The 22,899-nt window shown below is 50.1% G+C and overlaps 1 protein-coding gene across 1 annotated transcript in view; it reads left to right on the forward strand.

Annotated features, from left to right (window-relative positions):
• The first annotated feature begins 12,612 nt into the window (after positions 1 to 12,612).
• Muc5ac (mucin 5AC, oligomeric mucus/gel-forming) overlaps positions 12,613 to 22,899 on the forward strand; it is a 31,561-nt gene continuing 21,274 nt past the window's right edge. The window contains exons 1-18 of the mRNA XM_060376264.1: positions 12,613 to 12,685; positions 13,356 to 13,430; positions 14,206 to 14,265; positions 14,579 to 14,840; positions 15,117 to 15,231; positions 15,608 to 15,698; positions 16,509 to 16,618; positions 16,740 to 16,953; positions 17,052 to 17,177; positions 17,368 to 17,482; positions 17,679 to 17,817; positions 18,963 to 19,073; positions 19,550 to 19,619; positions 19,704 to 19,841; positions 19,922 to 20,086; positions 21,523 to 21,617; positions 22,140 to 22,266; positions 22,539 to 22,794. Coding sequence (XP_060232247.1) covers positions 12,613 to 12,685; positions 13,356 to 13,430; positions 14,206 to 14,265; positions 14,579 to 14,840; positions 15,117 to 15,231; positions 15,608 to 15,698; positions 16,509 to 16,618; positions 16,740 to 16,953; positions 17,052 to 17,177; positions 17,368 to 17,482; positions 17,679 to 17,817; positions 18,963 to 19,073; positions 19,550 to 19,619; positions 19,704 to 19,841; positions 19,922 to 20,086; positions 21,523 to 21,617; positions 22,140 to 22,266; positions 22,539 to 22,794 — 2,342 coding nt within the window. The remainder of the gene's footprint in view (positions 12,686 to 13,355; positions 13,431 to 14,205; positions 14,266 to 14,578; positions 14,841 to 15,116; positions 15,232 to 15,607; positions 15,699 to 16,508; positions 16,619 to 16,739; positions 16,954 to 17,051; positions 17,178 to 17,367; positions 17,483 to 17,678; positions 17,818 to 18,962; positions 19,074 to 19,549; positions 19,620 to 19,703; positions 19,842 to 19,921; positions 20,087 to 21,522; positions 21,618 to 22,139; positions 22,267 to 22,538; positions 22,795 to 22,899) is intronic.

Raw genomic sequence — 22,899 nt, forward strand, 5'->3', positions numbered from 1 at the left:
ACCTGACCTCACACGCACAGACACATAGCCACACATATAATTAAAAATAACACTATTAATGATATTTTGCTATGTTCACAGACAGGAGCCTAACATAGCTATCCTCTGAGAGGCTCCACCCAGTAGTGGTTTGAAACAGATGCTGAGACTCACAGACACACATAGGGTGAAGCATAGGGAGTCTTGTGGAAAAGCAGTGGGAAGGATAAAAGGACCTGGAGGGGACAGGAGCTCCACAAGAAGACCAACAGAGCCAACTGCCCAGGGCCCACAGGGGCTTGCAGAGACTGAAGCACCAACCAAGAACCATGCATAGACTGGACCTAGGCCTCTTACACAGATGTAGCCAATGGGTAGCTCATGTGGGTCCCCTAGTGAGGGGAGCAGGGGCTATCTCTGAGATTGACTCTGTTGCCTCCTTTTTTATCACTCTCCCCTGGTGGGGCTGTCTCACCAGGCCACAGGGGAAGAGGGCTCACTCAGTCCTCATGCAACTTGATGAGCTGCGGCGGGTGGGTGGGTAGGGCTTCACTTTTCTGAGGAATAAAGGAGGGCAGAGAGGGAAAGAGGGAGGGTGGGACCATGAGGAGGGGGTGGAGGGGGCTATGATAGGGATATAAAGTGAATAAATAAATTAATTAATTTATTACTTATAAATAAATAAATAAATAAATAAATTACTTAAAAAAGTAAACACTTTTCAAGTATGGCAAAACACATGGAGGCTCAAGAAACCAGGTGAACCTCGAACAGAATCAAGCCACATGGAGACATCAGTGCCAAACTTCTCAAAACCCAAGAGAACAAGTAGGAAAACATCTACAGGGAGCACTGACTCAGCCGACAGCAGATTCCTCATCAGAAACCATGAAGGTCAAAGGTGGCAGAGCAATCTCCAAGTGTGGGAAGAACTGTTCCCCAGCCCAGAATGACACTCCAGCGAGGGTGACTCTGAGAAATCCAGGGGTCAGGACCTTCTCAGAAGAAGGGACTAACAGCTGAAAGGCCAATGCCCGAAGCTGAAAGGAACAAAAGGAGAAACACAAATTTACAGTTTTTGTTAGAGACGCCGACACCCCTCTCTAAACAATTGTTAGAACAATGAGACCGAAGACCAACAAGGATGTAGCAGGGCTTAATGCTATCAGCTAACAGGACCTAGCCTTCATCTGAGGGCACTCCACCCTGGGGCACACACCCTCCTCTCAAACGCCCAGGGACCATTGTCTGGTAGCTGCTTCCTCCAGGTTATGTGACCAGCGTTGTCTGGAAGCAAAGCTGATGTGGTGATCTCAGAAGACCTTGGCCTGCAGTCACGGCAAGGACTAAGCAGAAGTATGGCTGATGGAGTGGTCAGGGGGTGATGGGGCTGATAATATTCTTATGTAGAGGGAGAGTTACGGATGCTGGGCTTCTGGGTGACAGTCTCTTCTGCCTCAGCTGAGCCTGCAAGGGGTCGTGCCCTAGCTGTATGGGGTTGTGAGGGATGCTGGATTAAGCAAGAGGTGGAGGGTTGATTTGGGTGGGGGGTTATGGTGGTGCAGCTGCTGGAGAGTTACCCACACTCCTGACAGTAACTCCAACAGACTCACTGGCTGACTGTTGGGGTTTGAAAGTAGAATGCCTCCGCCATGCTCCTGTGTGTGAACTTGGTCACCAGCCTGAGGTGTTATTTTGGGAGACTGTGGAACATTTCAGAGGTGGGTTCTAGAGGGAGGAAGGGGGTCACGGGTGGTGGGCCATGAGATTTACAGTCTAGCTCTGCCTCCAGCCCCAGGCAGACATGAGCAAGCTTCCATCTCCACAGTCTTGAGTTGCTCCTGTCTTCATCCCTTCCCTGAGCTGTACTCTCTTAACCCACAAGCCAAACTAAACCCAGCCTCTCTTGAGATGTGTCTTGCCAGATACTTGGTTACTAGATACGAAAGTCATAGCTGCTCTACTCACCAAGGTGGACTTGAACAGGCTCTCCTTGGTCTGCTGGGACTCTCCTTATCTGAGATGAAGAAATGTTTCTTTATGTCTGCAGAAAAAAGTCATGCAGCAGGCCTATGTGCTTTATGTCCTGGGATCTCAAATAATCCTGCTCATACTGAGTCTGATGACAGTAGAATCAAATCAGAAATCAGGACATAAAACAGCAAGGGGACCTCCAAACACTTGACCAGCCAGGAGCATTTGGCTGTGTAACCCATGGCCAGGGAATAATGCATTTGGGAAGTTCAACCATCACTCATGTTAAGCTTCAGAGAAATAGGAACACAGAAAGTTGCCTTCTGGAAAATGAAAAACCATCTATACAAACTCTGCTGTGGAAATGAGGGGATGGCTCAGTTGCTAAGGTTAGCCCCTGGCAGGGAAAAAGCCTGATGTGGTGGCGTGTACTTGCCATCACAGCACTGGGGAGACAAAGACAGGCAGATCCCTGGGGCTCACTGCCAGCCAGCCTGATCTACTTGGTGAGGTTAAGCCAATGAGAGACCCTGTCTCACATAAGCGGACAACTCCAAGGAAAGAGATTTGAGGTTATTCTCTAGCCTTCACATGTACACACACACACACACACACACACACACACACACACACACACACACACACATTTACATGAGCACACATACCTGTGCATACACATGAATACAAACATGCACACACATGCACAAACACACACAGTACACATATCATAACCTGTCAACAGTGTCTTCAATGGCTAAAGGCCAAAGCTTTCTGTTCCCTTCTGGGAAGAAGCAGGGATGCCTGTCACCACCAGCAAAGCAGAAAATTTCTGCTCTAGGGCTCAGTTACTATCTGATGACATTCTTAGCTTTTGAATTGGTAGGATCTAGCTGTCTGCTAAGTCAATACTTTCCAAAGGCTTTACCTGGCAGTTGAAAGGATAGTGGATCAGATCTAGAGATGACAAATGGCTATCCTGGGACTAAAGACAGCTCAAGAAAACTCGGTTCTCTACCTGTAGCTTTCTGTCTCTCCACATTCATGAAGTTCTTGCCAGTCAATGATTTTCAACACAGAGAACTTCACAATACTCACAGGCTCAGTGGCCTGAAGCAACACTGATGTACTTCTGCAGTCCAGGAGGCTGGAGGTCTGCAGTGAGTCAGCAGGGCCCTATTTCTCCCAGAGGCTCTTGGGAGAATCCATTTCCTTCATGTTCCACCATCCAGTGCTACTTGCATCCCTCGGCTGTTGTCTCCTTCTTGTCTCCAAAGCCCTTCACCTCTTCATCTATTGCTCTGTGAGAGTTCCTGGGGTCACTTTAGGGCCATCAGGAAAGCCAGAACACTCACCCTATCCCAAGATCCTTCTTACAGTCATACCTGAGACTTTCATTTAAAAAAAGGGAGTGCACACAAGTACAGGGAGCGGACACAGTCATCCATGATAGTTAATACTTGTCAACCTGACAAGGTCTGGAGTCACCGTGCCTGTGAGACAATTTCTGGACTGTGATACTTTAGGTGGGAAGATTCACCCTAGGTGTGATCAGCGTCATCCCAAGGAAGGGGTCCCAGACCGAATAAGAACCCCCTCCCACCCCCCAAGCAGAGCCCCACCACTCACCTCTCCTTCCTAGCTGTAGGCACAGTGTGGCCAGATGCCTTGTGCTTCTGCCATCGTGACTTCTCTAGCATGGCCTGGACTCTGACGCTGTGGACTAAAGCCCTCCCGTCCTTAACCCACTTTTACTGGGTATTTTGTTGTCACAGCAAGAAAGCTAATATAGAGTGTGGGGGTTGCGTTACTGAGACCGACACAGTTGGTGAACAGCAACACCGTGCTCCCTAGATCCTCAGACCATCAGCAGACTACAAGGAAAGGGAAGTCCTCAGCTGACTCATAGAACCATGAACACCTAGGAGTAAGCTTAACAAAATATACCCAGGACCTCCACACGGAAACAGGAGAAAGCAGAAGAAATGTAGAGATCAATACAAGAGGAGAAGAGAAGAGATGACTCGGGATGGTTGAGATGGCATTTTCCTCGCCACTGATCAGCAGGTTTCTTTCCAGACAGTGACATGCTCATTTTTTGAGGTTTGTATGGGCCTGTGGCTTCTAGGACAGTCAGGGCAGTCTTGGGCTAAGTTAGAGGACACTGTTTGCAACTCCTGTAAAGGTGGAGTGGTCTAAGACAGATGCAATGAGTAAGAAGCCCAGGCACACACTGTCATCCAGGCGGCCGTTTGACTCACCGTTGGCCCCGTTGTTGGAAAACAGCAGCACGGTGGCAAATCGGAGGTGGGAGTGGGTAGTAACAAGCCTTGGCTCAGACTTTATATCACCTCTCCTCAGGTGGCTCCTGTCTTACAGCTGAAACCAGGGCAATAATATCCTGGGCTCCCCTTTGCTGAGAAGAAGGAGGTGGGGGATGGACATGAGGGTGGGACTGGGAGGATAGAAGGGAGGAGGCTGAGATCAGGCTGTAAACTGTTTAAATAAAGAAAGAAAGAAAAATAAAAAAATAAACTGCAGGATTAAAGAAACTAGACATTAAAAAATAATATCCTGGGAGAAAACCTGGTGGTGATGCTGCATGGCCTAAAACAGACCAAGTCTTAGGCCAAGGCTGCTTGAAGAGAAGGCTAAGACACTGCGTATAAGGAAGAGAACTGATAAACTGGATACCGCCTGAACCAGGAATTCCATCAAAAGACAGTTAAAGGATTCACAGTATATTTCCAAAGGGGATTTACATGGTGCATACTTAAAGAACACCTAAAACCTATATGGAAAAGAGCCTACCTCAATTTTATTTCATTTTTTTTTTAATTTAAAAAAGTTTAATCTGGTTCTTAGAGATAGGGCAGCAGCACTTTCTTTAATGGTCTCTGTACTGCAGGTCACCAAAGCAAGCAAGCAAACAAAACAAAACACAGTTTAATGGACTAACCTTAATCGAACTGGGAGATTGTCCGACCTATAGGCAGATTTACAGGTAGCTATTCATGAGCTCATAGAAAACCTTGTGGCAAAGAATAATGACCAGAGTATGCTTTATCTAGAAATCAATTTGGACTAAGAACTATTTAAACAGCACACTCTAAGGACTCACGTGCAGGTAAGGAGTAGTGAAAATACAGTCATTTCGAAAGTCAATACTAAAGTATTCAATTTTATTTTATTTTTTTTATTAAATTTATTTACTTTACATCCTGATTGCAGCTCCCCCCACCCCCAGTCACCTCCTTGAGTTCCAGCCTTAGGCCCACGACTCTATCTGCTTTATTTCATTAAAAAAATTTTATTATGTGTGTGTGTGTGTGTGTGTGTGTGTGTGTTAGAGGTCAGTGTCAAATGTCATTCCTCAATAATTTTCTACCTTATTATTTTAGACAGTCTTTCACTCAACCTGGGGTTTGCCAGTTCAGCCAGACTGGCCAGTTAACCCCAGGGACCCTCCCTCCCCAGCACTGGGATGGAGGGCAAGCATCATTATACTTTTTAATGGATGTTGGGGCTCAAGCTCAGGGGCTTATGTTTGCCTGGCAAATACTTTCTCTACTGAGATGTACATACCCTAATTCAAGAAAAAAAAAAAAAAAACTTGACAAAAGGCTTGAAAAAAGTACATTTTAGCTAGGTTTCTAGTGGCTATAAATAAACTGGACAGATCTTCATGTCCTGAGTTCAAACCATAGGGAGGTCCCATATCTTTGCCTCTGGAGGGGGCTGAGAAGGAGCCACAGCTTTCTGAGGCTCCTCCTAACCCCGCTGCTGGAGGCTGATCTAGATGCATTGAGGCAGCCATGGCTCAGCCCTGCTGGTGTAAGCTGTCTAGGCTTCTGGCCATGGTCTGACCTGAGGGCTGAGCCTTGCTATTATGTCTGTGCTTTTCCTCATCTTCCTCTTTCTAGTTGTGTAATTCTGCGGACTGTGTGTGTGAGTCTGAACTGCCTGTTGTAGGACGCCGTCTCCCAGGGCGACTGCTTGCAGCTGGGCTTGCCTTTTCTACATTCCCGGTGCTTCTGGGTGGACTCAGCCACCCTTGTATGCTCTAGATGAGCACATCAGGCCTGGTAAAACAAGGCAGGTCAGGGTTGCTCCGTGTGGGTTCTGACTGAAGGGTTGACTGGCTGTCAGGGAGGCACACGGAGGTTGGAAGGGCAGAGTCCAGGGCCTGTGGGACAGGAGTGCGTGGCTGGCATGCTGGGACCCTGAGCTGGCCTGGTAGTGATTCAGAGCTGTGCACACATGGGCATCTATGGATTGTTTACCTGCTCGGCGCTCAGAGGCCAAGGTGTGGGAGTAAGCCCATGCACTTTCAGAGCAGGGTGTTGGGGTGGCTCCCCTGACTCTAATATGTGCGTGCCTCTGATCTGGCTGCTCTTGGGACTAGGCTTTGGCGGGTGATCTCAGCCTCATTCTCGGTACTCCAGGGGCAGTAGTTGTGGTTTACATATAACCCAAGAAAACTGACCCCACAGTGGCACCTCTGGGTGAGGAGGGATGGCAGCTCAGCCAAGCAGCCAAGAGTCCAGTCCAGCCAGGGTCAACAAGGCTTGGGAGAGTGCACACATGGTTCTCAACCCAGAGAAGCAACAGTTGATGCCATGTCCCCTTCCATTTTAAAAACCATAATAAAATATGCATCACATAAGACCCGCCGTCTGAGTCATCCTACGTTCATTTCCGTTGCTGTAACAAAACTCCCTGCCAAAAAGCGAGAGAGAGAGAGAGAGAGAGAGAGAGAGAGAGAGAGAGAGAGAAGAGAGAGAGAGAGAGCTTACAACTTTGGGAAGAAAGCTTACACTCCATCACTGCAGAGACGTCAAGGCGGCAGGAACCTGAACCAGCCAGTCATGTCTCACCCGCTGTCAAGAGCTGAGAGAGGACAAATGCACACATGCTTGACACTCAACTCACTTCTCCACCCTTACATGGCCCAGGACCCAAACCCACTTGCTTTTAGGCTGGGTCTACCCACAGATGACCTCGTACCCGCTACAAACCAGTGCAGACATTTTCCCACTAAGACTCCCTTCCAGGTGACTGCCCAGTTGACAATTGAAACTAACCCTCCACAGCCGTTTTAAGTGCTTCATTCCGTGTCATAAGGGTTCAGCCGTCCCCGCCACTCACTTCCAGAATATTCCACCTTTCTAGACTGAAACTCTGCCTGCATTAAACACGGACTCATGTCTCCAGTTGCAGGCATCTCATTTCTTTCTTTCTTCCTCTCTTTTTAGGTTTTTTGAGACAGGGTTTCTCTGTGTAGCCTTGGGGGTCCTGGAACTTGCTCTGTAGACCAGGCTGGCCTTGAACTCAGAGATCTACTTGCCTCTGCCTTCTGCTGGCACTAAAGGCATGTGCCACCACCTCCCAGCTTCATTTTGCTTTCTGTTTTTGTGGATTTGACAACTCTCTCTCTCTCTCTCTCTCTAAATTTGAGAAGTTCTCGCTATGCAGCTCTGGCTGTCCTGGAACAAGCTCTGTAGATCAGACTGCCCTCGGATCTACCTGCCTCTACTTCCCAAGTGCTGGGATTGAAGGCATGCTGTACCATGCTCAGCCCTGAATTTATCTTTTTATGTTTGGTTTATCTCACGTGCCAGGATTTCCTGCCCCTGACTTTTGAGACAGGCTATCTTTCTGTGTTGTTCTGGCTGGCCTCAAACTTGCTATCCTTCTGTGTCAGGCTCAGGGTGCTGGGCTTACAGGTGTGTGTTGAGCAATATTCTGGTGTGTGGACACAGGATGACTGTGCATGTACTAGTGTATTTTGGCTCTTGTGCTACTGTGAGCCTGGGTATGCAAGCGTCTCTTGGAGATTCCCTTGCATTGTTCCAGAAGCAATACTTATATTGTGTATCCAGAAACAGTACTTACATATTAATATAAATTGCAACAGACATTATTGTGTGCACGTGCATGCATGTGCCTGTAGAGGCCACGGGTTGTTATTAAGTGTCTTCTTGAATCGTTCTGAAGCTTAGTTTCTGAGACAGGTTCTCTTACTGATTTTGGTGTCATTGATTCTACTAGGAACAGGGGTCGCCTGTTCCTGATTCCCCAGTGCTGGTGTTCTATATGTTTGTCAGGCTTTTTAATGAGGGTTCAGAGGATCCAAATATTGTGTCCTCATGCTTTCCTGGAGTGCACTCTACCGACCGAGTAATCTTCCTGCCCCTGGGGATGACAGCTATTGAAGAAAATGTCCTTTAAATACGCCGACTCTGCTGTATAGAATGCAACTTGAACTTGTGTTCTTTTTCCATCCAAAGGGTTAGAACTACTATCTGTGTCCCAGTGCTCTGGTTGGGGCTTGGCCCTGGGGAGCCAGTAAAGAAATATTCCTTCTCTCCCTTTAAGGCTGAGGAAAGGGTGGCACAGAGAGGTGAGCAACTTGACCAGGCTCCCCAGGTCAGAGCGGGAGAACAGCAGTATGAAGGGGTGACCAAGGAATAGCACTAACAGGGTCCACTTGACTGTCACAGACCCAGAGCCTCTCAGGGTTGGGAGAAGGCTGGGCTGATGGGCTGAGTGATGGCCCCAGAGAAGGATATGGGTCTGGTGTTCTGCTTCATGGTCTCATCTGCCCCCAAAGTTATCTTCAGGTTCACATGCTCTAGAAGCCCAGGAAGCGATAGGTGACTAGAGCCCAAAAGAAGGAGGAATGAAGGGCTGCAGGGCAAAGAGGGGGTTCAGCCCCCAGAGACAGTAAGAGAGAGCCCTCTATGCTTCCAGACAAGGCAAGGGGAGCACCAGCCGTGTGGAGGCTGGTATTGGTCACTTTCAGCAGCCATCTATGTGGTCCTTGCTGTGGGCACTGCCGGAGAACTGGCCCTTTGGCTAGAACCAGGACCAGAGGGGTTAGGACTTCCTCCAGCTGCCCAGCCAGATCTTGGGAGGAATTCTGTTTGCCTAATGATTCAGAGAAACAAATAAGCGCAGGAATGCTCCGAATCATGGCAGCCCCGCCGCAAAATCAAATTGACGCGATTCCTTTCACCTCTGATGCTGGGGTGCAGTTCCTGGCCTCAGGCAAGCCAAGCCAACTTTCAGTTCCTTCCGGGCAGGGTGGAACAACACCTTCGTGGCCATTGCTTCACCATGTCTCTCCCTTGCCCCCACTCCCAATAAAGCCGGCGAAATTTAAGATGCTTTTCTCCCTTATCAAGGAAGTTCCGGCCTTGGTAAAGACCCACTGTGCAGCCTGCCCCTTCTGTCAACACCCGAGTTAATTCTTGAAAGCGGCAGGGCTGCCCAACCATGCTAGCAGCCAGGTGCCATATGCATGAAGCAAACCCTCTGGCAAAGTGCACCCCTGATGTCCCAGGAAGAGTCCTTTCCTACTCACCCCTGGGAAGGAGCAAGAAAGCCGAGGATCTCAGGCCTGCACATTGCTGCAGGGACATGAACTTCTCTAGGCAGAGCTACACTGACCTGAGGGCCTCAGGACAATGTCTAGAAACTGGAAGGGAGACGGTGTGGCCAGTGGGGGAATGCCAGCCCTGGAGCTCCAGATGCTGGGATCTGAGACCCGCTCATATGGACCAGTGACAGGCTGGGCTGAGAGTCAAACTGTGGCTGGGCTGGGCGAGGCAGGTGCCAGTAGAGTGGGAATGATACCTTAATGTCAGGTGCAGGCCAGAGGCTTCGCCTAAGACAAGGAATTCTCTAAGAAGTTCCTGCTACAGGCAAGAAGGGATTTGGAATGAGCATACCACCCATCAAATGTAAAGCATCTTCCAAGACCATGCTAGACTTGCAGATGAGGGGTCTTTCTATGATGGGCATGGAGTCTTGATATTTCCAGCTATGCCTTCAATTCTCCAGGCTGTCCAGACTGGCTATGTCTTGCCATTCTGTGGGCCTGATCCCAACATGATCAAGCTAGATGGGGCTTAATCTCCACTGAGTCACCAGGCTAGCATGCCAGGATCAAGGGGATATCAGATACTGGCTTCCTGTCCTACACTGGGGGGCCAAAGGTGGGACTAATGGACAACAGAGTGACAGTGATGCTCTGGAATACAGCCATGGCCTCTGCCCTGTTCTGGTCCCTAACATTTCCCTAACTCCATGGCAACAGCTGGGGTGTTATCCCAGGCCTTCCTCAATGGACTGTAGTGAGCCATCCACTTATCAACTGGAGCTGATAAGGGAATGGAGGGCTCCAGCTCAGCCCAGGCACAGCCCTGGAGCTGGGTAGCCTCAAGGGCCAAGCAAAAGAAGGCTTTTGCTCACTGCCCTGGCCCCATGCCCCTTGCCTTCGTGTGCACAGGGTCTTTCCTGTATGTCCTTTAGAACAGTGTCCTTCAGGTTCCAGCAGCTGAGCACAGCCACAGCCTGGGATCCATTCTGCAAATCAGGCCTTGTCACCTTGGCTTCTAGACCCAGCCATTGCTCCCACACATGCCCTGGATCAGAAGCTTGACAGACTCTGTCCTAGGGTGGAAGAAAGGGCAAGGGGAAAGCAGGAATAACTGGGGCCCATCAGAGGTGTCAGAGTGAGGCTGGAGGTGGGGGGCCAGAAGCCACGGGAGCCCTACAAGGTGGATTTGTGAATCCTGGGTGCTGAGACTGTTAGTTAAACCTCAGGGAGAATACTGGGCTCTGCCAAGGGTCCATCTAGGTTAGATTTACATGGAAACAGCCAGTACTCCTGGTAGCTGATGTCCAGTGGTTGAAATGCCCAGAACCAGGTACTAGGTACTAAAGGAAACTCAACATCCACATGGACATGACAGGATGAGTCAGTCACATGGGCCTGGTCCCCAGAGCAGTCCTAGAATTTTGTGTGCCATGCCTAGGGATGGTCTGGTCTGTGAGTTGGCCAAAGAATCAGCTTGTCGTGGTTCAACCCACAACACAGGTGTGATCTCCACCAAAGTCAGGCTGATAACTCAGGGGTCAAGATGTGCTTTGGGATAGTTTCTTTGTGCTAGGGTCATGGATCCTGGTGGCCAAGCAGCCTCCTACATTGCTAAGGGTGTGAGGAAGGCATGACCAAGGTCAAGTACTCTCCCCAGTCTGGGACTGGTCACCACCTGCAGCTCCTTATGGACTCCTCAGCACTGGTCCCAAATATCACACAGTCCAGATACCCAGCCATGGCTAGCCTTGTCCACTTGGCCTGCCCCACAGCAAGGCCTCACTACCAACCTTTCTCCAGGCTTCCTGTTCAGTGCTAAGGCTAGTCCCAGCTCTACAACAGTTAGTGGTTGGAGCAGCGGGGTTGTCATGTATCTAAGCCCAAGCCTGCCTGCCTTACACATCCCATTACCATCCACACTTTTTCCTGTGTGTCTACTCATTCACTTATTCTTCAACTCGCTCACTCATTCACACATTCTTGTAGTCATTCATTCCTGACCTACTCATTTACTCCTCTATTCACTCATCCACACTCACCGATTGATTGATTTACCCATCCAGTCATCTACTCAATTGTCTACTCACTTTTACATTCATTACTTCATTTATTCATTCATGCTCATTGATTGGTTCATTCATTCACTTGTTCATCTGTTCATTTGCTCACTCGTCTACTTGTTCATTGACTTATTTGCTCATTGATTCACTCACTCACTTACCTATAGTTCTCATGGGCCCCCACACTCCTGTGGTATGTGAAGTGCTTTCTTTCTCTCTCACAAGGCATGGCACGTACAAAGGACAGCACAGAGAACCACGTGACCAGGATAGGCTTGATTCAGGCCTCAAGAGAAGCCAGAAGCAACCAGAAAGTTCAAATTTAGATCTTTCTCTGACCTTTGACCTCTCTCCAGCAGGGAGGGGGCAGCCTTTCTTCTACGGCCATTCCACCCTTGGTAGGGTATTTCATTCTATCTGCCTGTGGGCAACGGAGCTTCTGGTATTGGCCAAAGGAGTCTGGCTACTGGAGAGCAGGGTCCAAGGCAAAGCCTAGCATCATACATCCTTGGTCTGGGCAAGGGCCCATGTATGTTTTCTAATCTGGGCATCAGGACAGTGAGTACAGGCTCCTCGAGGCAGGGTCAGTAGTATCTCTCCAGTTCAGTAGGCACTAAACGCCTTGGCTTCTGGCATCCAGAGGCATCCAGTAGGGAGAACTGGGCCTCTGCTGAAACTGTTCTCTTGGGTCTGGGAATTTGAGGTATAACCCAGGTTTTTGGGAGTATGAAGCTAAAGCTGAGGTTTGCCCTGGGGGTTAGTAGTTCTGCTGCTTTCTTGGTAGTTGCTGCCCATAATGCTCCTGCCCAAGGAAAGGGGGATGAGTGTCCAGGACAAGCCCTGGGGCAGGATCAAAGGTAGCATTTGGTCATCCTGGAAGATGTGTCTGTTGAGGTACCAGGAACTCATGGCTTGGAGGGTGGCCTGGGAAAGTCCGGGTGGAGGCATTTTGGGGAGGACTACACAATAATACCTGAGGGAGCCTCAGGGAAACCAGGCTCCACCTGCCGGCACACCCACCTCTGACTGCAGCCATTGACCAGCCTGAAGTGACTGAGTGCCCACTGTTTACCTGGGTGAGGGGAACCACAGGCCTGCCCCGCCCACCTACGTGAAACCACTGGGGCTGGAGCCAGCTCTCAGACTACAAAAGGCAACTGGTGACTGGAGTCTGTCCTCAGAGGCTGCCAGTGGGGACATTTCCCCGTGCTCCACAGCATGGGTGTCGGCCGGAAGAAGCTGGTCCCTTTCTGGGTCCTAGTTCTGGCCTTGGCCTGCAGTCAGCACACAGGTAAGACTCAAGTGTCAAGCTTTCCCAGGTCATTTGGAGAGACATTTTCATTCCCCTCATGTTCCGGACTCAGATGGGCAGTGACATTTAGGGTTTTATCTGGGTCTTGGCGAACTATGAGTGTCTGTGAGAGGGTCCTGCTATGCAGTCCTTGCCTGCAGCCTGACAACTTGAAATAGTCTCTGAGCTAAGAGGCAGAAAAGTAACTCTGCTATGCAGGGGATTGAGGCCGGGCATACAGTGTGTGTGGGAGCAGAAGGCTGTGTATCAAAGCCCTCCACACTGGTTAGGGCAGCCTCTCAGCCCTCTAATGAACACCGTTTGTGTCAGTGTCGCCAGCACGCAACCCACTCTGGGCTGTCATAACCTCATTAGAAACCACGGGCTGCAGGGTGTCCTGGGGATGTGGTTTCTCTCAGCCAGGCCCTAGTAACAGAAGCAGGCATCAGGAAACTAGACTTAGGATGCAAACCACTCACACTTTGTCCAAACCTTGTTGTGCAGGTATTGGGGTGGGCCAGTCACCCACTGTCATGCTGACTCTGTGCATCAGGCCTTTAACTAGTGATATATTACATTCCTCCCTCCATCTGCACACTGGTGCCCAGGAGGCTGGGCAGCCTGGGGCACCTGTCCTGCTCTCAGCTCAGGCCCATCTTCTCTTCTTCAGGCCAGGCTCACCAGGACGCTCTGACATCTGACCACGAGCACAACTCTGATCGCTCTCTCCTTCAAGGCCATGGTGGTGAGTCTTAGCCTTTCTATGCCTACCGTGTCCCCCCAAATCTACCTGAATGCTACCTTGGCTCCCCCAGAGCCTTCTTGCCTTTATGGCCCCTCCACTAGCACACCGAGGAGACAGAGCTTGGAGCTGAAGTATGCCGATATACCTGGCTGTGGTCAGCCACCCCTCTTCCTAACTGATCCAGCCCATGGAGTCCTCATAGGCATCCATGCTCAGGCTTCAAAGGGAGCTGAGGAGAGTCTGTCAGGATGACTGGGCTATGCTGTCTGCAGCCTGGGCTCATTGTCCCATCCATCTAGATCCACCTCTGTCTCTCTTGGTTTGATTTACCTGTTGCAGCATCACATTCACCTTCAGAGTCAGGGAATCAGACACACATGCCAAAGCAAGGGGTCTCTTGGGGTCTCGGGGGCCAGCCAGCACCTTGCAGTTTACATTCACCCAAACTGGTTAAAAAGGGGTGTGGGAGAGTTTGAGCTGCTGGCCTAGATTCCAGCATTTGTGAGTATCAGGACACAAGTCCCACCTGCAAACAGAGGTTTCTGGGCTCTGTGGGCACTAAGGGCTGATGGCTTCCAGGGTCTCCAGGAGACACAGAGAGAACATTGGATGTAGGGCTCAGGCTGGGCCATGCCTCAACAGGCAGTAGCCTCTAAGCTGGACCTGGGAGTCTGCTTCTGCTGGCCCTGAGCCCTTAGCCTCCTCCTCTGGGCCACAACCTCTGGCGTTTTCACAATTTCACTGGATCCCATGATCCAATCTCCTGTCTCCACAGGTGCTGCCCTCCATGGAGTGACCATCATTCCACCTCTGCAGACCATCCCTGTGGTACGAGGTGAGTGAACCCAAAAACACAGGTGGGAAAGTAGTCTGGTTTAGACATGAAGAGCTCGTTAGAAGAAAAGGGGTTTTGGATACCATTTAATAAGCACAAGAAAGGTTAGAGGGGCATTCAAAGCTGCTGTGAGCTGGCCCCAGGATTCCTAAGTCAAATAGGATCTCAGATACCCACTGTGGGCAGCATCCTGTCTGATCCCAGTAGCACATGGAAAGGAGATACCCACTGTGAAAGGCATAGCTTAGAGGGCATGCCAGGGATTTGGGACCAGAACAGTGCCTATAAAGCCTGCCATTGCTTTGGTCCACAGCCCTCAACCCAGCACATACAGGGAGGGTGTGCAGCACATGGGGCGACTTCCACTACAAGACCTTTGATGGCCAAGTCTTCCGCTTCCCTGGCCTCTGCAACTACGTGTTCTCTGCACACTGTGGGGCTGCCTACGAGGACTTCAATATCCAGCTCCGTCGTGGCTGGGAGTCTAATTCCACCACTCTGAGCAGCGTCACCATGAAGCTTGATGGCCTAGTTGTTGAGCTGACCAAGAACTCCGTATTAGTCAATAACCACCAGTGAGTGTGGGCCAGAGTTGGGTGGGTGACAGAGGTGCTGGGTCGTGAGAGGAAAGTAGTGCATCGGGGTTGTGGGAGACACTGGGATTGTCAGGACTCGACTCTCAGGAGAGAAGCTGGACAGGCAGTCCCCAGTCCCACAATAGAGCTTCCACCTCTGCTCTCCCTTAGTATCAGTCCCGTGTCTCTGTCACGCACATGGCTGTAGGGATCTTCTGCCTGGCCTCTCTCTCACCTTGTTGCCCCTCAGTACCTTTTCCCTACTCTCTTCTACAGGGTCCAGCTGCCCTTCAGCCAGTCTGGGGTCCTCATCGAGCTCGGCAGTAGATACCTGAAGGTGGTAGCCAGGCTGGGGCTGGTCTTCTTGTGGAATGACGATGACAGTCTTCTGGTGAGAGAGAGGAGAGTCTCCTGGTGGTGGGGAACGGGTGTGGGCTGGCGGAGCCTTCTGGTAAAATAGACAGTGGGTGGAGCCTCCTAGTGAGATCAGGAGGTTGGTTAGGAGAGGGGGCATAGGCCCCACGCAGTTGGGGAAGGTGGGCACCTAGACATCAGCAGAGCCTCAAGGCTTCATCCCCAGACACAGGACCTGTGTATGGAATGTTTTCTTAGCCCTGCTCCAAGTTGTGGCTTTATCTGACTTACAGGGAGAGTCTTTTGGCTTGTGTCTCCTCTGGGATCCCTCACCCCCTTTTTGAGGGGTCTATATGTCACATCTTGGGGTGTCTATAGTGGGAACCAGTGTCTGATGTCTCTTCCAATTTCAGCTGGAGTTGGACACCAAATACACCAACAAGACTTGTGGTCTCTGTGGAGACTTCAATGGCAGCCCAGAGTCCAGCGAGTTCCTCTCCCACAGTAAGTCCCAGGCAGTAACCCAGGGCCCCAGGTGACTTTGCTTGCCCGTCTCTCAAGTCATATATCTCTATACGTATGCAAACGAATGCTTTCTGTCACCCATACACTGCATGTGCCTGCTGCTCACCCAGGCACGAGTAGGCTTCCCCCCAACAATCCCAGCTCATACATAAGTGCACACAGACACACCTGCACATAGCCACACTCGTGTACATGTACACTCTTGGCATGCTGACACACCTTACATGCATGCAGGGAACAAGATGCCTGTCAGAGCTCTTGTTCTTGGTACCCCTATTCTGTGGACACAGATTGTCTCATGGAATCATTCCTGTTTCCTTCAGGCCTGGGGGGGAGGGGGCGTCACGTTTCTTTACGACCATGCAATGGCACCATAAATGTGGCTGCATCGGCCAGATGCTCCAACCCCCTCTCTCTGCCAGTTCCCCTAAGTCTCATATAAGCATGTGGCCATGCTGTGTGCAGGCCAGCCAGAGTCTGAGGGCTGGTAGGATATCAGGCTCATTCTGCAGTCCTCCAGGCTGCATCACAGATTGGCCAGAAGGACTAATGGCTATGTATCTGTTAAGGCTTCTATCTTCTCCTGTAGCCCTAGGAAGTCAAGGCTCTTTCTGGGCTCCTCCCATGAGTTCCAGATAGCAGCATCCTAGGGAGTGAAGTTGAGGAAGCCAGGCAGGGATCACAGGACCACATAGACATTCACAGTGGGGAGTCCTTTGAAGTTGGTTGCTGGGATGATGGGTTGGGGGCCTGGAGACCTGAGACAGAGCTGCTCTGGGCTTCCTGCAGATGTTAGGCTGACACCCCTTGAGTTTGGGAACCTCCAGAAGATGGATGGACCCACAGAGCAATGCCAGGACACCCTGCCTGTGCCTCAGAAGAACTGTTCTACCAGATCTGTGAGCCTTGAGAGGAATGGCTGGGCAGGGTGGGGAGGAGGGCTGTGGGCTCTGGGATAACCCAGGTGCTTCTGGGAGAGCCCAGGCTCTGTACTAAGCCTAGGTCCCTGCCCTTGCCCAGGGCATCTGTGAGGAGATCCTGAAAGGTCCGCTGTTCTCGGACTGTGCGGCCCTGGTGGATATCAGCAGCTACCTGGAGGCTTGCCGGCAGGACCTCTGTCTCTGTGAGAGCCCTGACGTGTCCAGCTGCATCTGCCATACCCTGGCTGAGTACTCCCGGCAGTGCGCCCATGCTGGAGGACAGCCCCAGGACTGGCGGAGTCCCAACCTCTGCCGTGAGTGCCCTCAGCCGTAACTCCCCACCATCATAACACCATCCAGCAGGTAAGTGGGACCTGGCTTTCTACAACCTTCCTTTCTGGTCTCCCTGCAGCCCAGACGTGCCCCCCCAACATGCAGCACCAGGAATGTGGCTCGCCCTGTGTGGACACCTGCTCCAACCCCCAGCGTTCCCAGGTCTGTGAGGACCACTGTGTTGCAGGATGCTTCTGTCCAGAGGGTAAGATGGATTCTCCACCTGACCAACCCCGACACAGGACCTCCAAAGCACACAGTTGCATGGGTGGTCATGCTGCCATTGTTCGGCCTTGCTGAAAGATCCCTATGACCCTGGCCCAAAGTGACTCTGCGCTGCTGATGTTTACCAAGGCTCCTGGATGACACCTGTCACATGGACTTGCTTTCTACAGGGATGGTGCTTGATGACATCAACCAGACTGGCTGTGTCCCTGTATCCCAGTGTGCCTGCGTGTACAATGGGACACCTTACGCACCGGGCACCAATTACTCTACTGACTGCGCCACGTGGTAAGTCTTGGGTTCCCATCAAAGACCCTGACGCATGCCTGGGTTACTTCCTTAGGATTTATGAACTGGTTAGCTCCTAGGCTGCTGTGGTCAATGCCCCATGGGCAGAAGCCTTCAGTCAAGGTGGCAAAAATAACAGGGCTGTTGCTTCTGGGACTATTACATATTATATCCTTCTTCTTTCTATCTACAGCACATGCTCTGGAGGTCGGTGGAGCTGCCAGGAGGTCCCATGCCCTGGCACCTGCTCAGTGCTGGGAGGCTCCCACTTCTCCACATTTGATGAAAGACAGTACACAGTGCATGGGGACTGCAGCTATGTGCTGAGCAAGGTGAGGCCTATGCTGTCCTGGGGCCTTTGACTTTGGGGGCTGCACCAAGCCATGGGCCTCTCTAGGTATCGCTGCCCTCGGCTTCCCATCACTGCTGCACTAGAGAGTCGTTGGGGGACTTCATGATAAAACTGTGAGGAAATACTTCTGCCTGTTGGTCCCAGGCTCCCTGGAGTCACTCGGCTGTTGATTGAGTTTCTAGTGCTGAATGACTCCTGTTTGTTGTTCTGGTCCTTCTGACCTTGTCTTTTTAAGAGAGACTTATTATTTCATTTATATATTTATACTTATGCATGTGTCTTTCTGTGTGGACATGGGAATGGTGCCTATGAAGGCTAGAAGAGGCATCAGATTCCCTGGAGCTAGATTTACAGGTGGTTATGAGCAAACTGATGTGGGTGCTGGGCACTAGACTTGGGCCCTTTGCAAGAACAGTACACAATCACTGATGCATCTCTCCAGTCTTTGTCTTATTTTATTTTTGGAAGAGTTTTGTGTCTAAAAACAAATTAAATAGAAATTCCAGGGAATACCTAGGCCTCACTGACTCCAGCCGTCTCCCCATATTAGTATTTTGCTTTACTATGATGCGTTGGTCACAATCAATGCTGAAAAGCGGTCAGCCACTACTGTCCACATTAAGTGTCCATCAGGGTCACTCATGAGCATGCCCAGAGAGGTGACAAATGTGAACTGTCCTGTATCTACTCTCCTGGTACCCTCCAGGAGCTCACCATGCTGACCATCCTAGACTGCACTTCACCATCTCCCTCCCTACCTTGGAAACCACAAAACGAAACCATTTTTCATTAAAAATATTTTTATTTATTTTTGAAATTTTTGTATTTGGATCATCCACCACCTCTCACCATCTCAACTCCCCTCCCCAGTCTCCTCATAACATAGCTCCCTCCCAACTTTTAGAATTATTGCATTCAGTAGGTGCATTGAGCCCTCAGGGGAGTCTTGGCATGGGCTCCTAGGAGCGCCTTCCTCCTGGAACCAAATGGCTGCTTCTTAGAGTCTAAGGCAGTGGTGGAGCAGGGATTTCCAGCCAGGAGGGTGGGTAGCATGGATTGGAGGAGAGGGAGGATGAGGTGGGCAGAGGTTCGTGCAGCATGTAAGGATCTGTGTTACCCCTGCAGCCCTGTGACAGCAATGTTTTCACTGTGCTGGCTGAACTGCGAAAGTGTGGACTGACTGACAGCGAGACTTGTCTGAAGAGTGTGATGCTGAGCCTGGGCGGGGGCCAAACGGTGAGTGTCACAGGAGAACGGAGGAGAACTCTGGCAGAGTCAGGTCATGGGAGGTGGAAATAACATATTCATGTTGCCAGTCACATTCTGCACAGTGAGTGCAGCCACTGTTTGTGGGTCTTTCTGGGGACTACCCTTAAGTGGAACATTGGCTCTGGGGGGTCCTGTAATTGTACCAGATGGCCCCAGGAAAAAGGACTCAAGCATCTCTATCCAGCACAACTTCATCTTAAAAAATACATTAGTTTCCGTTTTTATGTTACTTAAGATATGATTCTTTTGAAAGCTTAGGAGCTTAGGATAAGGATGGAGACAAATCTTGGAACATACGTTTACCTCATGGGGACTACAGCCTCATAACCCAAGGTGTCCCAGACTTGGCAAGAACACTTCACAGTGTGTTGGCTACCAGAGAACACTGAGGGGGATACTACCTCAGTCCCACACTGACCCTGTTGGCTCTGGAATGCTTCTAGGTGGTCATGGTGAAAGCCACTGGAGAGGTCTTTGTGAACCAGATCTATACCCAGCTGCCAGTGTCGACAGGTGAGGGCTGCTTGTGAGTCAGAACTGTGTCTCTCCATCCCATGGGACATGCCCCACTCTGAAACCCTCATCTTCTGTCCATAGCTAATGTTACCATCTTCCGGCCTTCAACCTTCTTCATCATTGCCCAGACCAACCTGGGTCTGCAGCTTGAGATCCAGCTGGTGCCCATCATGCAGGTGTTTGTGCAGCTGACCCCTGAGTTCAGAGGGCTAACCTGTGGTAAGAGACACTGACTTTGGGCCTGAGCCCGTTCCATCCTAGAGCCCACATGGGGCCTCAACCTGCTCTCCTGCCCCCAGGGCTCTGTGGGAATTTCAACAGTATCCAGGCAGATGACTTCCAGACCATCAGTGGTGTTGTGGAGGGCACAGCAGCTGCCTTCTTCAACACCTTCAAGACCCAGGCAGCTTGTCCCAATGTCAAGAATATCTTCGAGGACCCCTGCTCGCTCAGCGTGGAGAATGGTGAGTGTAGCTGTTGGTCTATGCTCTGTTGAATGCTTAGGGATTGTTTTGTTTCGTTTTGTTTTGTCTTATTTTGTTTTTGCTTCCATCTCTGAGCTGGATACTTTCCCAAGAAGCACTTTCTCAGCAAACTCTGACCTAGCCTGGTGTTCAGCTGTCCAACCTGAAGTGATGAATAGCTAAACTAGTATGTATGCAGTGTATTGTGCTAAGCATGCATTGAAGAAAACCCCAAAGAGGCACCAAAATGTGTAGGTGCCATACTGAGGAATGAAAAAAAGTCAACTTCCTTTTGAAATAGTTTGGCTAAAAGTGAGCCCAAATTCGAATTACTTATTTCTCCCCTGGTGCTCTCCATTTGTCTATACTTTGTAGTCAGTGGCCTGTCTATTGTATTTGATCTGTCTTTGCTGCCTGCCTGTAACAAGGGGTCTTGCCTCATATTTATTGAGCAGCATGGAAAACATGGCATGGGGAAGGAATGAGGAATTCATTTCCATAGGAAATTTTTAACAGTTTTACAAAAGAAAAAGTTACTTTACTGACTCCAGCTGACCCAGAAGAGCACTCAAAAGTACACACAGACTCTACCAACTACTATCTGAATGTTGGTTCCAACTTTTATGGGATATTTGTTTTGCATAATGTTGCTTTCAATGTGTTGGATTTCATTTCAGCAAATGATTATAATAACACACTTTCATTATTCTGAGTCAGGGGCATGGAACAGTACACAATTTAAGAATAAATTTAAACCTTATCTATACATTTAGCTTAGATTGTAAAAACTAATTACAGAGGAGAGTCAAGCCATAGTAAGGTCAGTTATATTGTTCTCTTAAAGTCAAGTAAAACTTGAACAGGTCAAGCACACAGCAGATTGAGTACGTTACCTTAAATGATCACTGCAGCTTCTGACAAAAGTTCAATTTTTGTGAAGTCAAGAGTTGTCTTCAGAGAAATATATTGCTGCAGTTTATACCATGTAGTATTACAAATGAAACTAGTGTGTACATTCCAGGTAAGAGTGGTGTCCAGCATCCATGCCTACCAGATGGCAGGGAGGACATGAGGGAACTCCAGGACAGATTCACAGATAGACAGGGACTCATCTGCTGTACTATGTACACAGGGCATTGGATTTTAGGGGTCCTGATTCAGGGTAAAAGAAAGGACATGAGACTCTATTGTACTTGTGATGCTGTCCAGTCCCCTGAGAAGGGCTGAGGAGGTAGTGTTCAGTATCAGACAGTCCTGCCCCCTTTTCTTCTGTCTTATTCCAGAAGTCTTGACTGTTTTTCTATGGTGATGGGCCACTCACATTCTTAGATAAGGGCTCTGGGGACATAGGAAAGAAGAGAAACAATGACTATAGCTTCTCCATGTCTCATGAGGCCAAATGAAAAAGTAACTGATGGATTTCTTTCTATCCACAGAGAAATATGCTCAGCACTGGTGTTCTCAGCTGACCGATGCCAGTGGCCCATTTTCCCAGTGCCACGCCACCGTGAACCCCAGCACCTACTTCTCGGTAATGCACTGATTCTTTAGCTAGCTAGGACTCTAAGAATGCATTGTACACCCTCTCTTTGGAGGATCAGAGGACACTGGAAGGAGGCAATTGACAGGTAGAAGGTGGTAGGAATGTTCTCCAAGTCTGCATTTCTGGTCCCATTCCCTGACTTTCCTTCACTTATTCATTCATCGCATGGTCATTAAGTTTAGATCATGCCTCTGGTCTACACTAGAAACAGGTCTAAACATGAAACTTTGAGAAATGTGAGTAATAGGACAGTGAAAAGGATGGGGTGTTCGAGGGCTGGACCTGGAGGATCACAGAGATAAAGGACCAGAGTCTTTCCAGAATCCATGTCCTAGTGGGAAGGTTGGCTACATGTGAGGTCTCAACATTAAAATGAACTACAGAGGAATGTGGGATGGGGAAATGTCCTGAGGAAGGTAAGGAAGGTGGGAGTATGCTGGGATGGCTCCAAGATGCCAGGCTCCTGGATGTGAGGCCGGCTCCCTGATGCTCTGACGTCTCCATCCCCAGAACTGCATGTTTGACACGTGCAACTGTGAGAAGAGTGAGGACTGCATGTGCGCAGCCCTGTCCTCCTATGTGCGTGCCTGTGCTGCCAAAGGCGTGCTACTCAGTGGCTGGAGGGATGGCGTTTGCAGTGAGTGTTGTGTGGGCAAACTGGGCTCTCTTTCTCTACAGGCCAGGGCTGCCACCCTTTGCCTAGAAGTTGGTTGAAAGATTCAAGTGTCTTATCCCTACATCAGTCTCTGAAACTAAGGGAGACCCGAGCCATAATGACCAAGGGAACTAATCAGGAGACAGAATCTGGGGGAGCTGGAAAGGCTTTGAACTGCGAGCTCCTCTGTTGTTGATTGCTGGGCTATGTGTCCACCAGTGTCCTAAGCGTCCCCTCCTTCTGCTCCCACACAGCAAAGCCTACAACTACCTGCCCAAAGTCAATGACCTACCAATACCACATCAGCACCTGCCAGCCCACCTGCCGCGCCCTGAGTGGGGAAGATGTCACCTGCCATGTCAGCTTCATCCCTGTAGATGGCTGCACCTGCCCCAAAGGCACCTTCTTGGATGATTCAGGCAAATGTGTGCAGGCCACCAGCTGTCCCTGCTACCACAGGGGATCCGCAGTTCCCAATGGCGAGTCTGTGCATGACAGTGGGGCCATTTGGTAAGACCCTTAGGCCTGGTAGATGGCATTCCCAGAGAACCCCCGGTCACCCTGCTCCCATGCCTCTGCAGTCATGCAGACAAGGAAGACATGGCAGGGACTCAT

The sequence above is a fragment of the Meriones unguiculatus genome, chromosome 1 (genome assembly GCF_030254825.1).
Source record: "Meriones unguiculatus strain TT.TT164.6M chromosome 1, Bangor_MerUng_6.1, whole genome shotgun sequence".
Lineage (NCBI taxonomy): Eukaryota > Metazoa > Chordata > Mammalia > Rodentia > Muridae > Meriones > Meriones unguiculatus.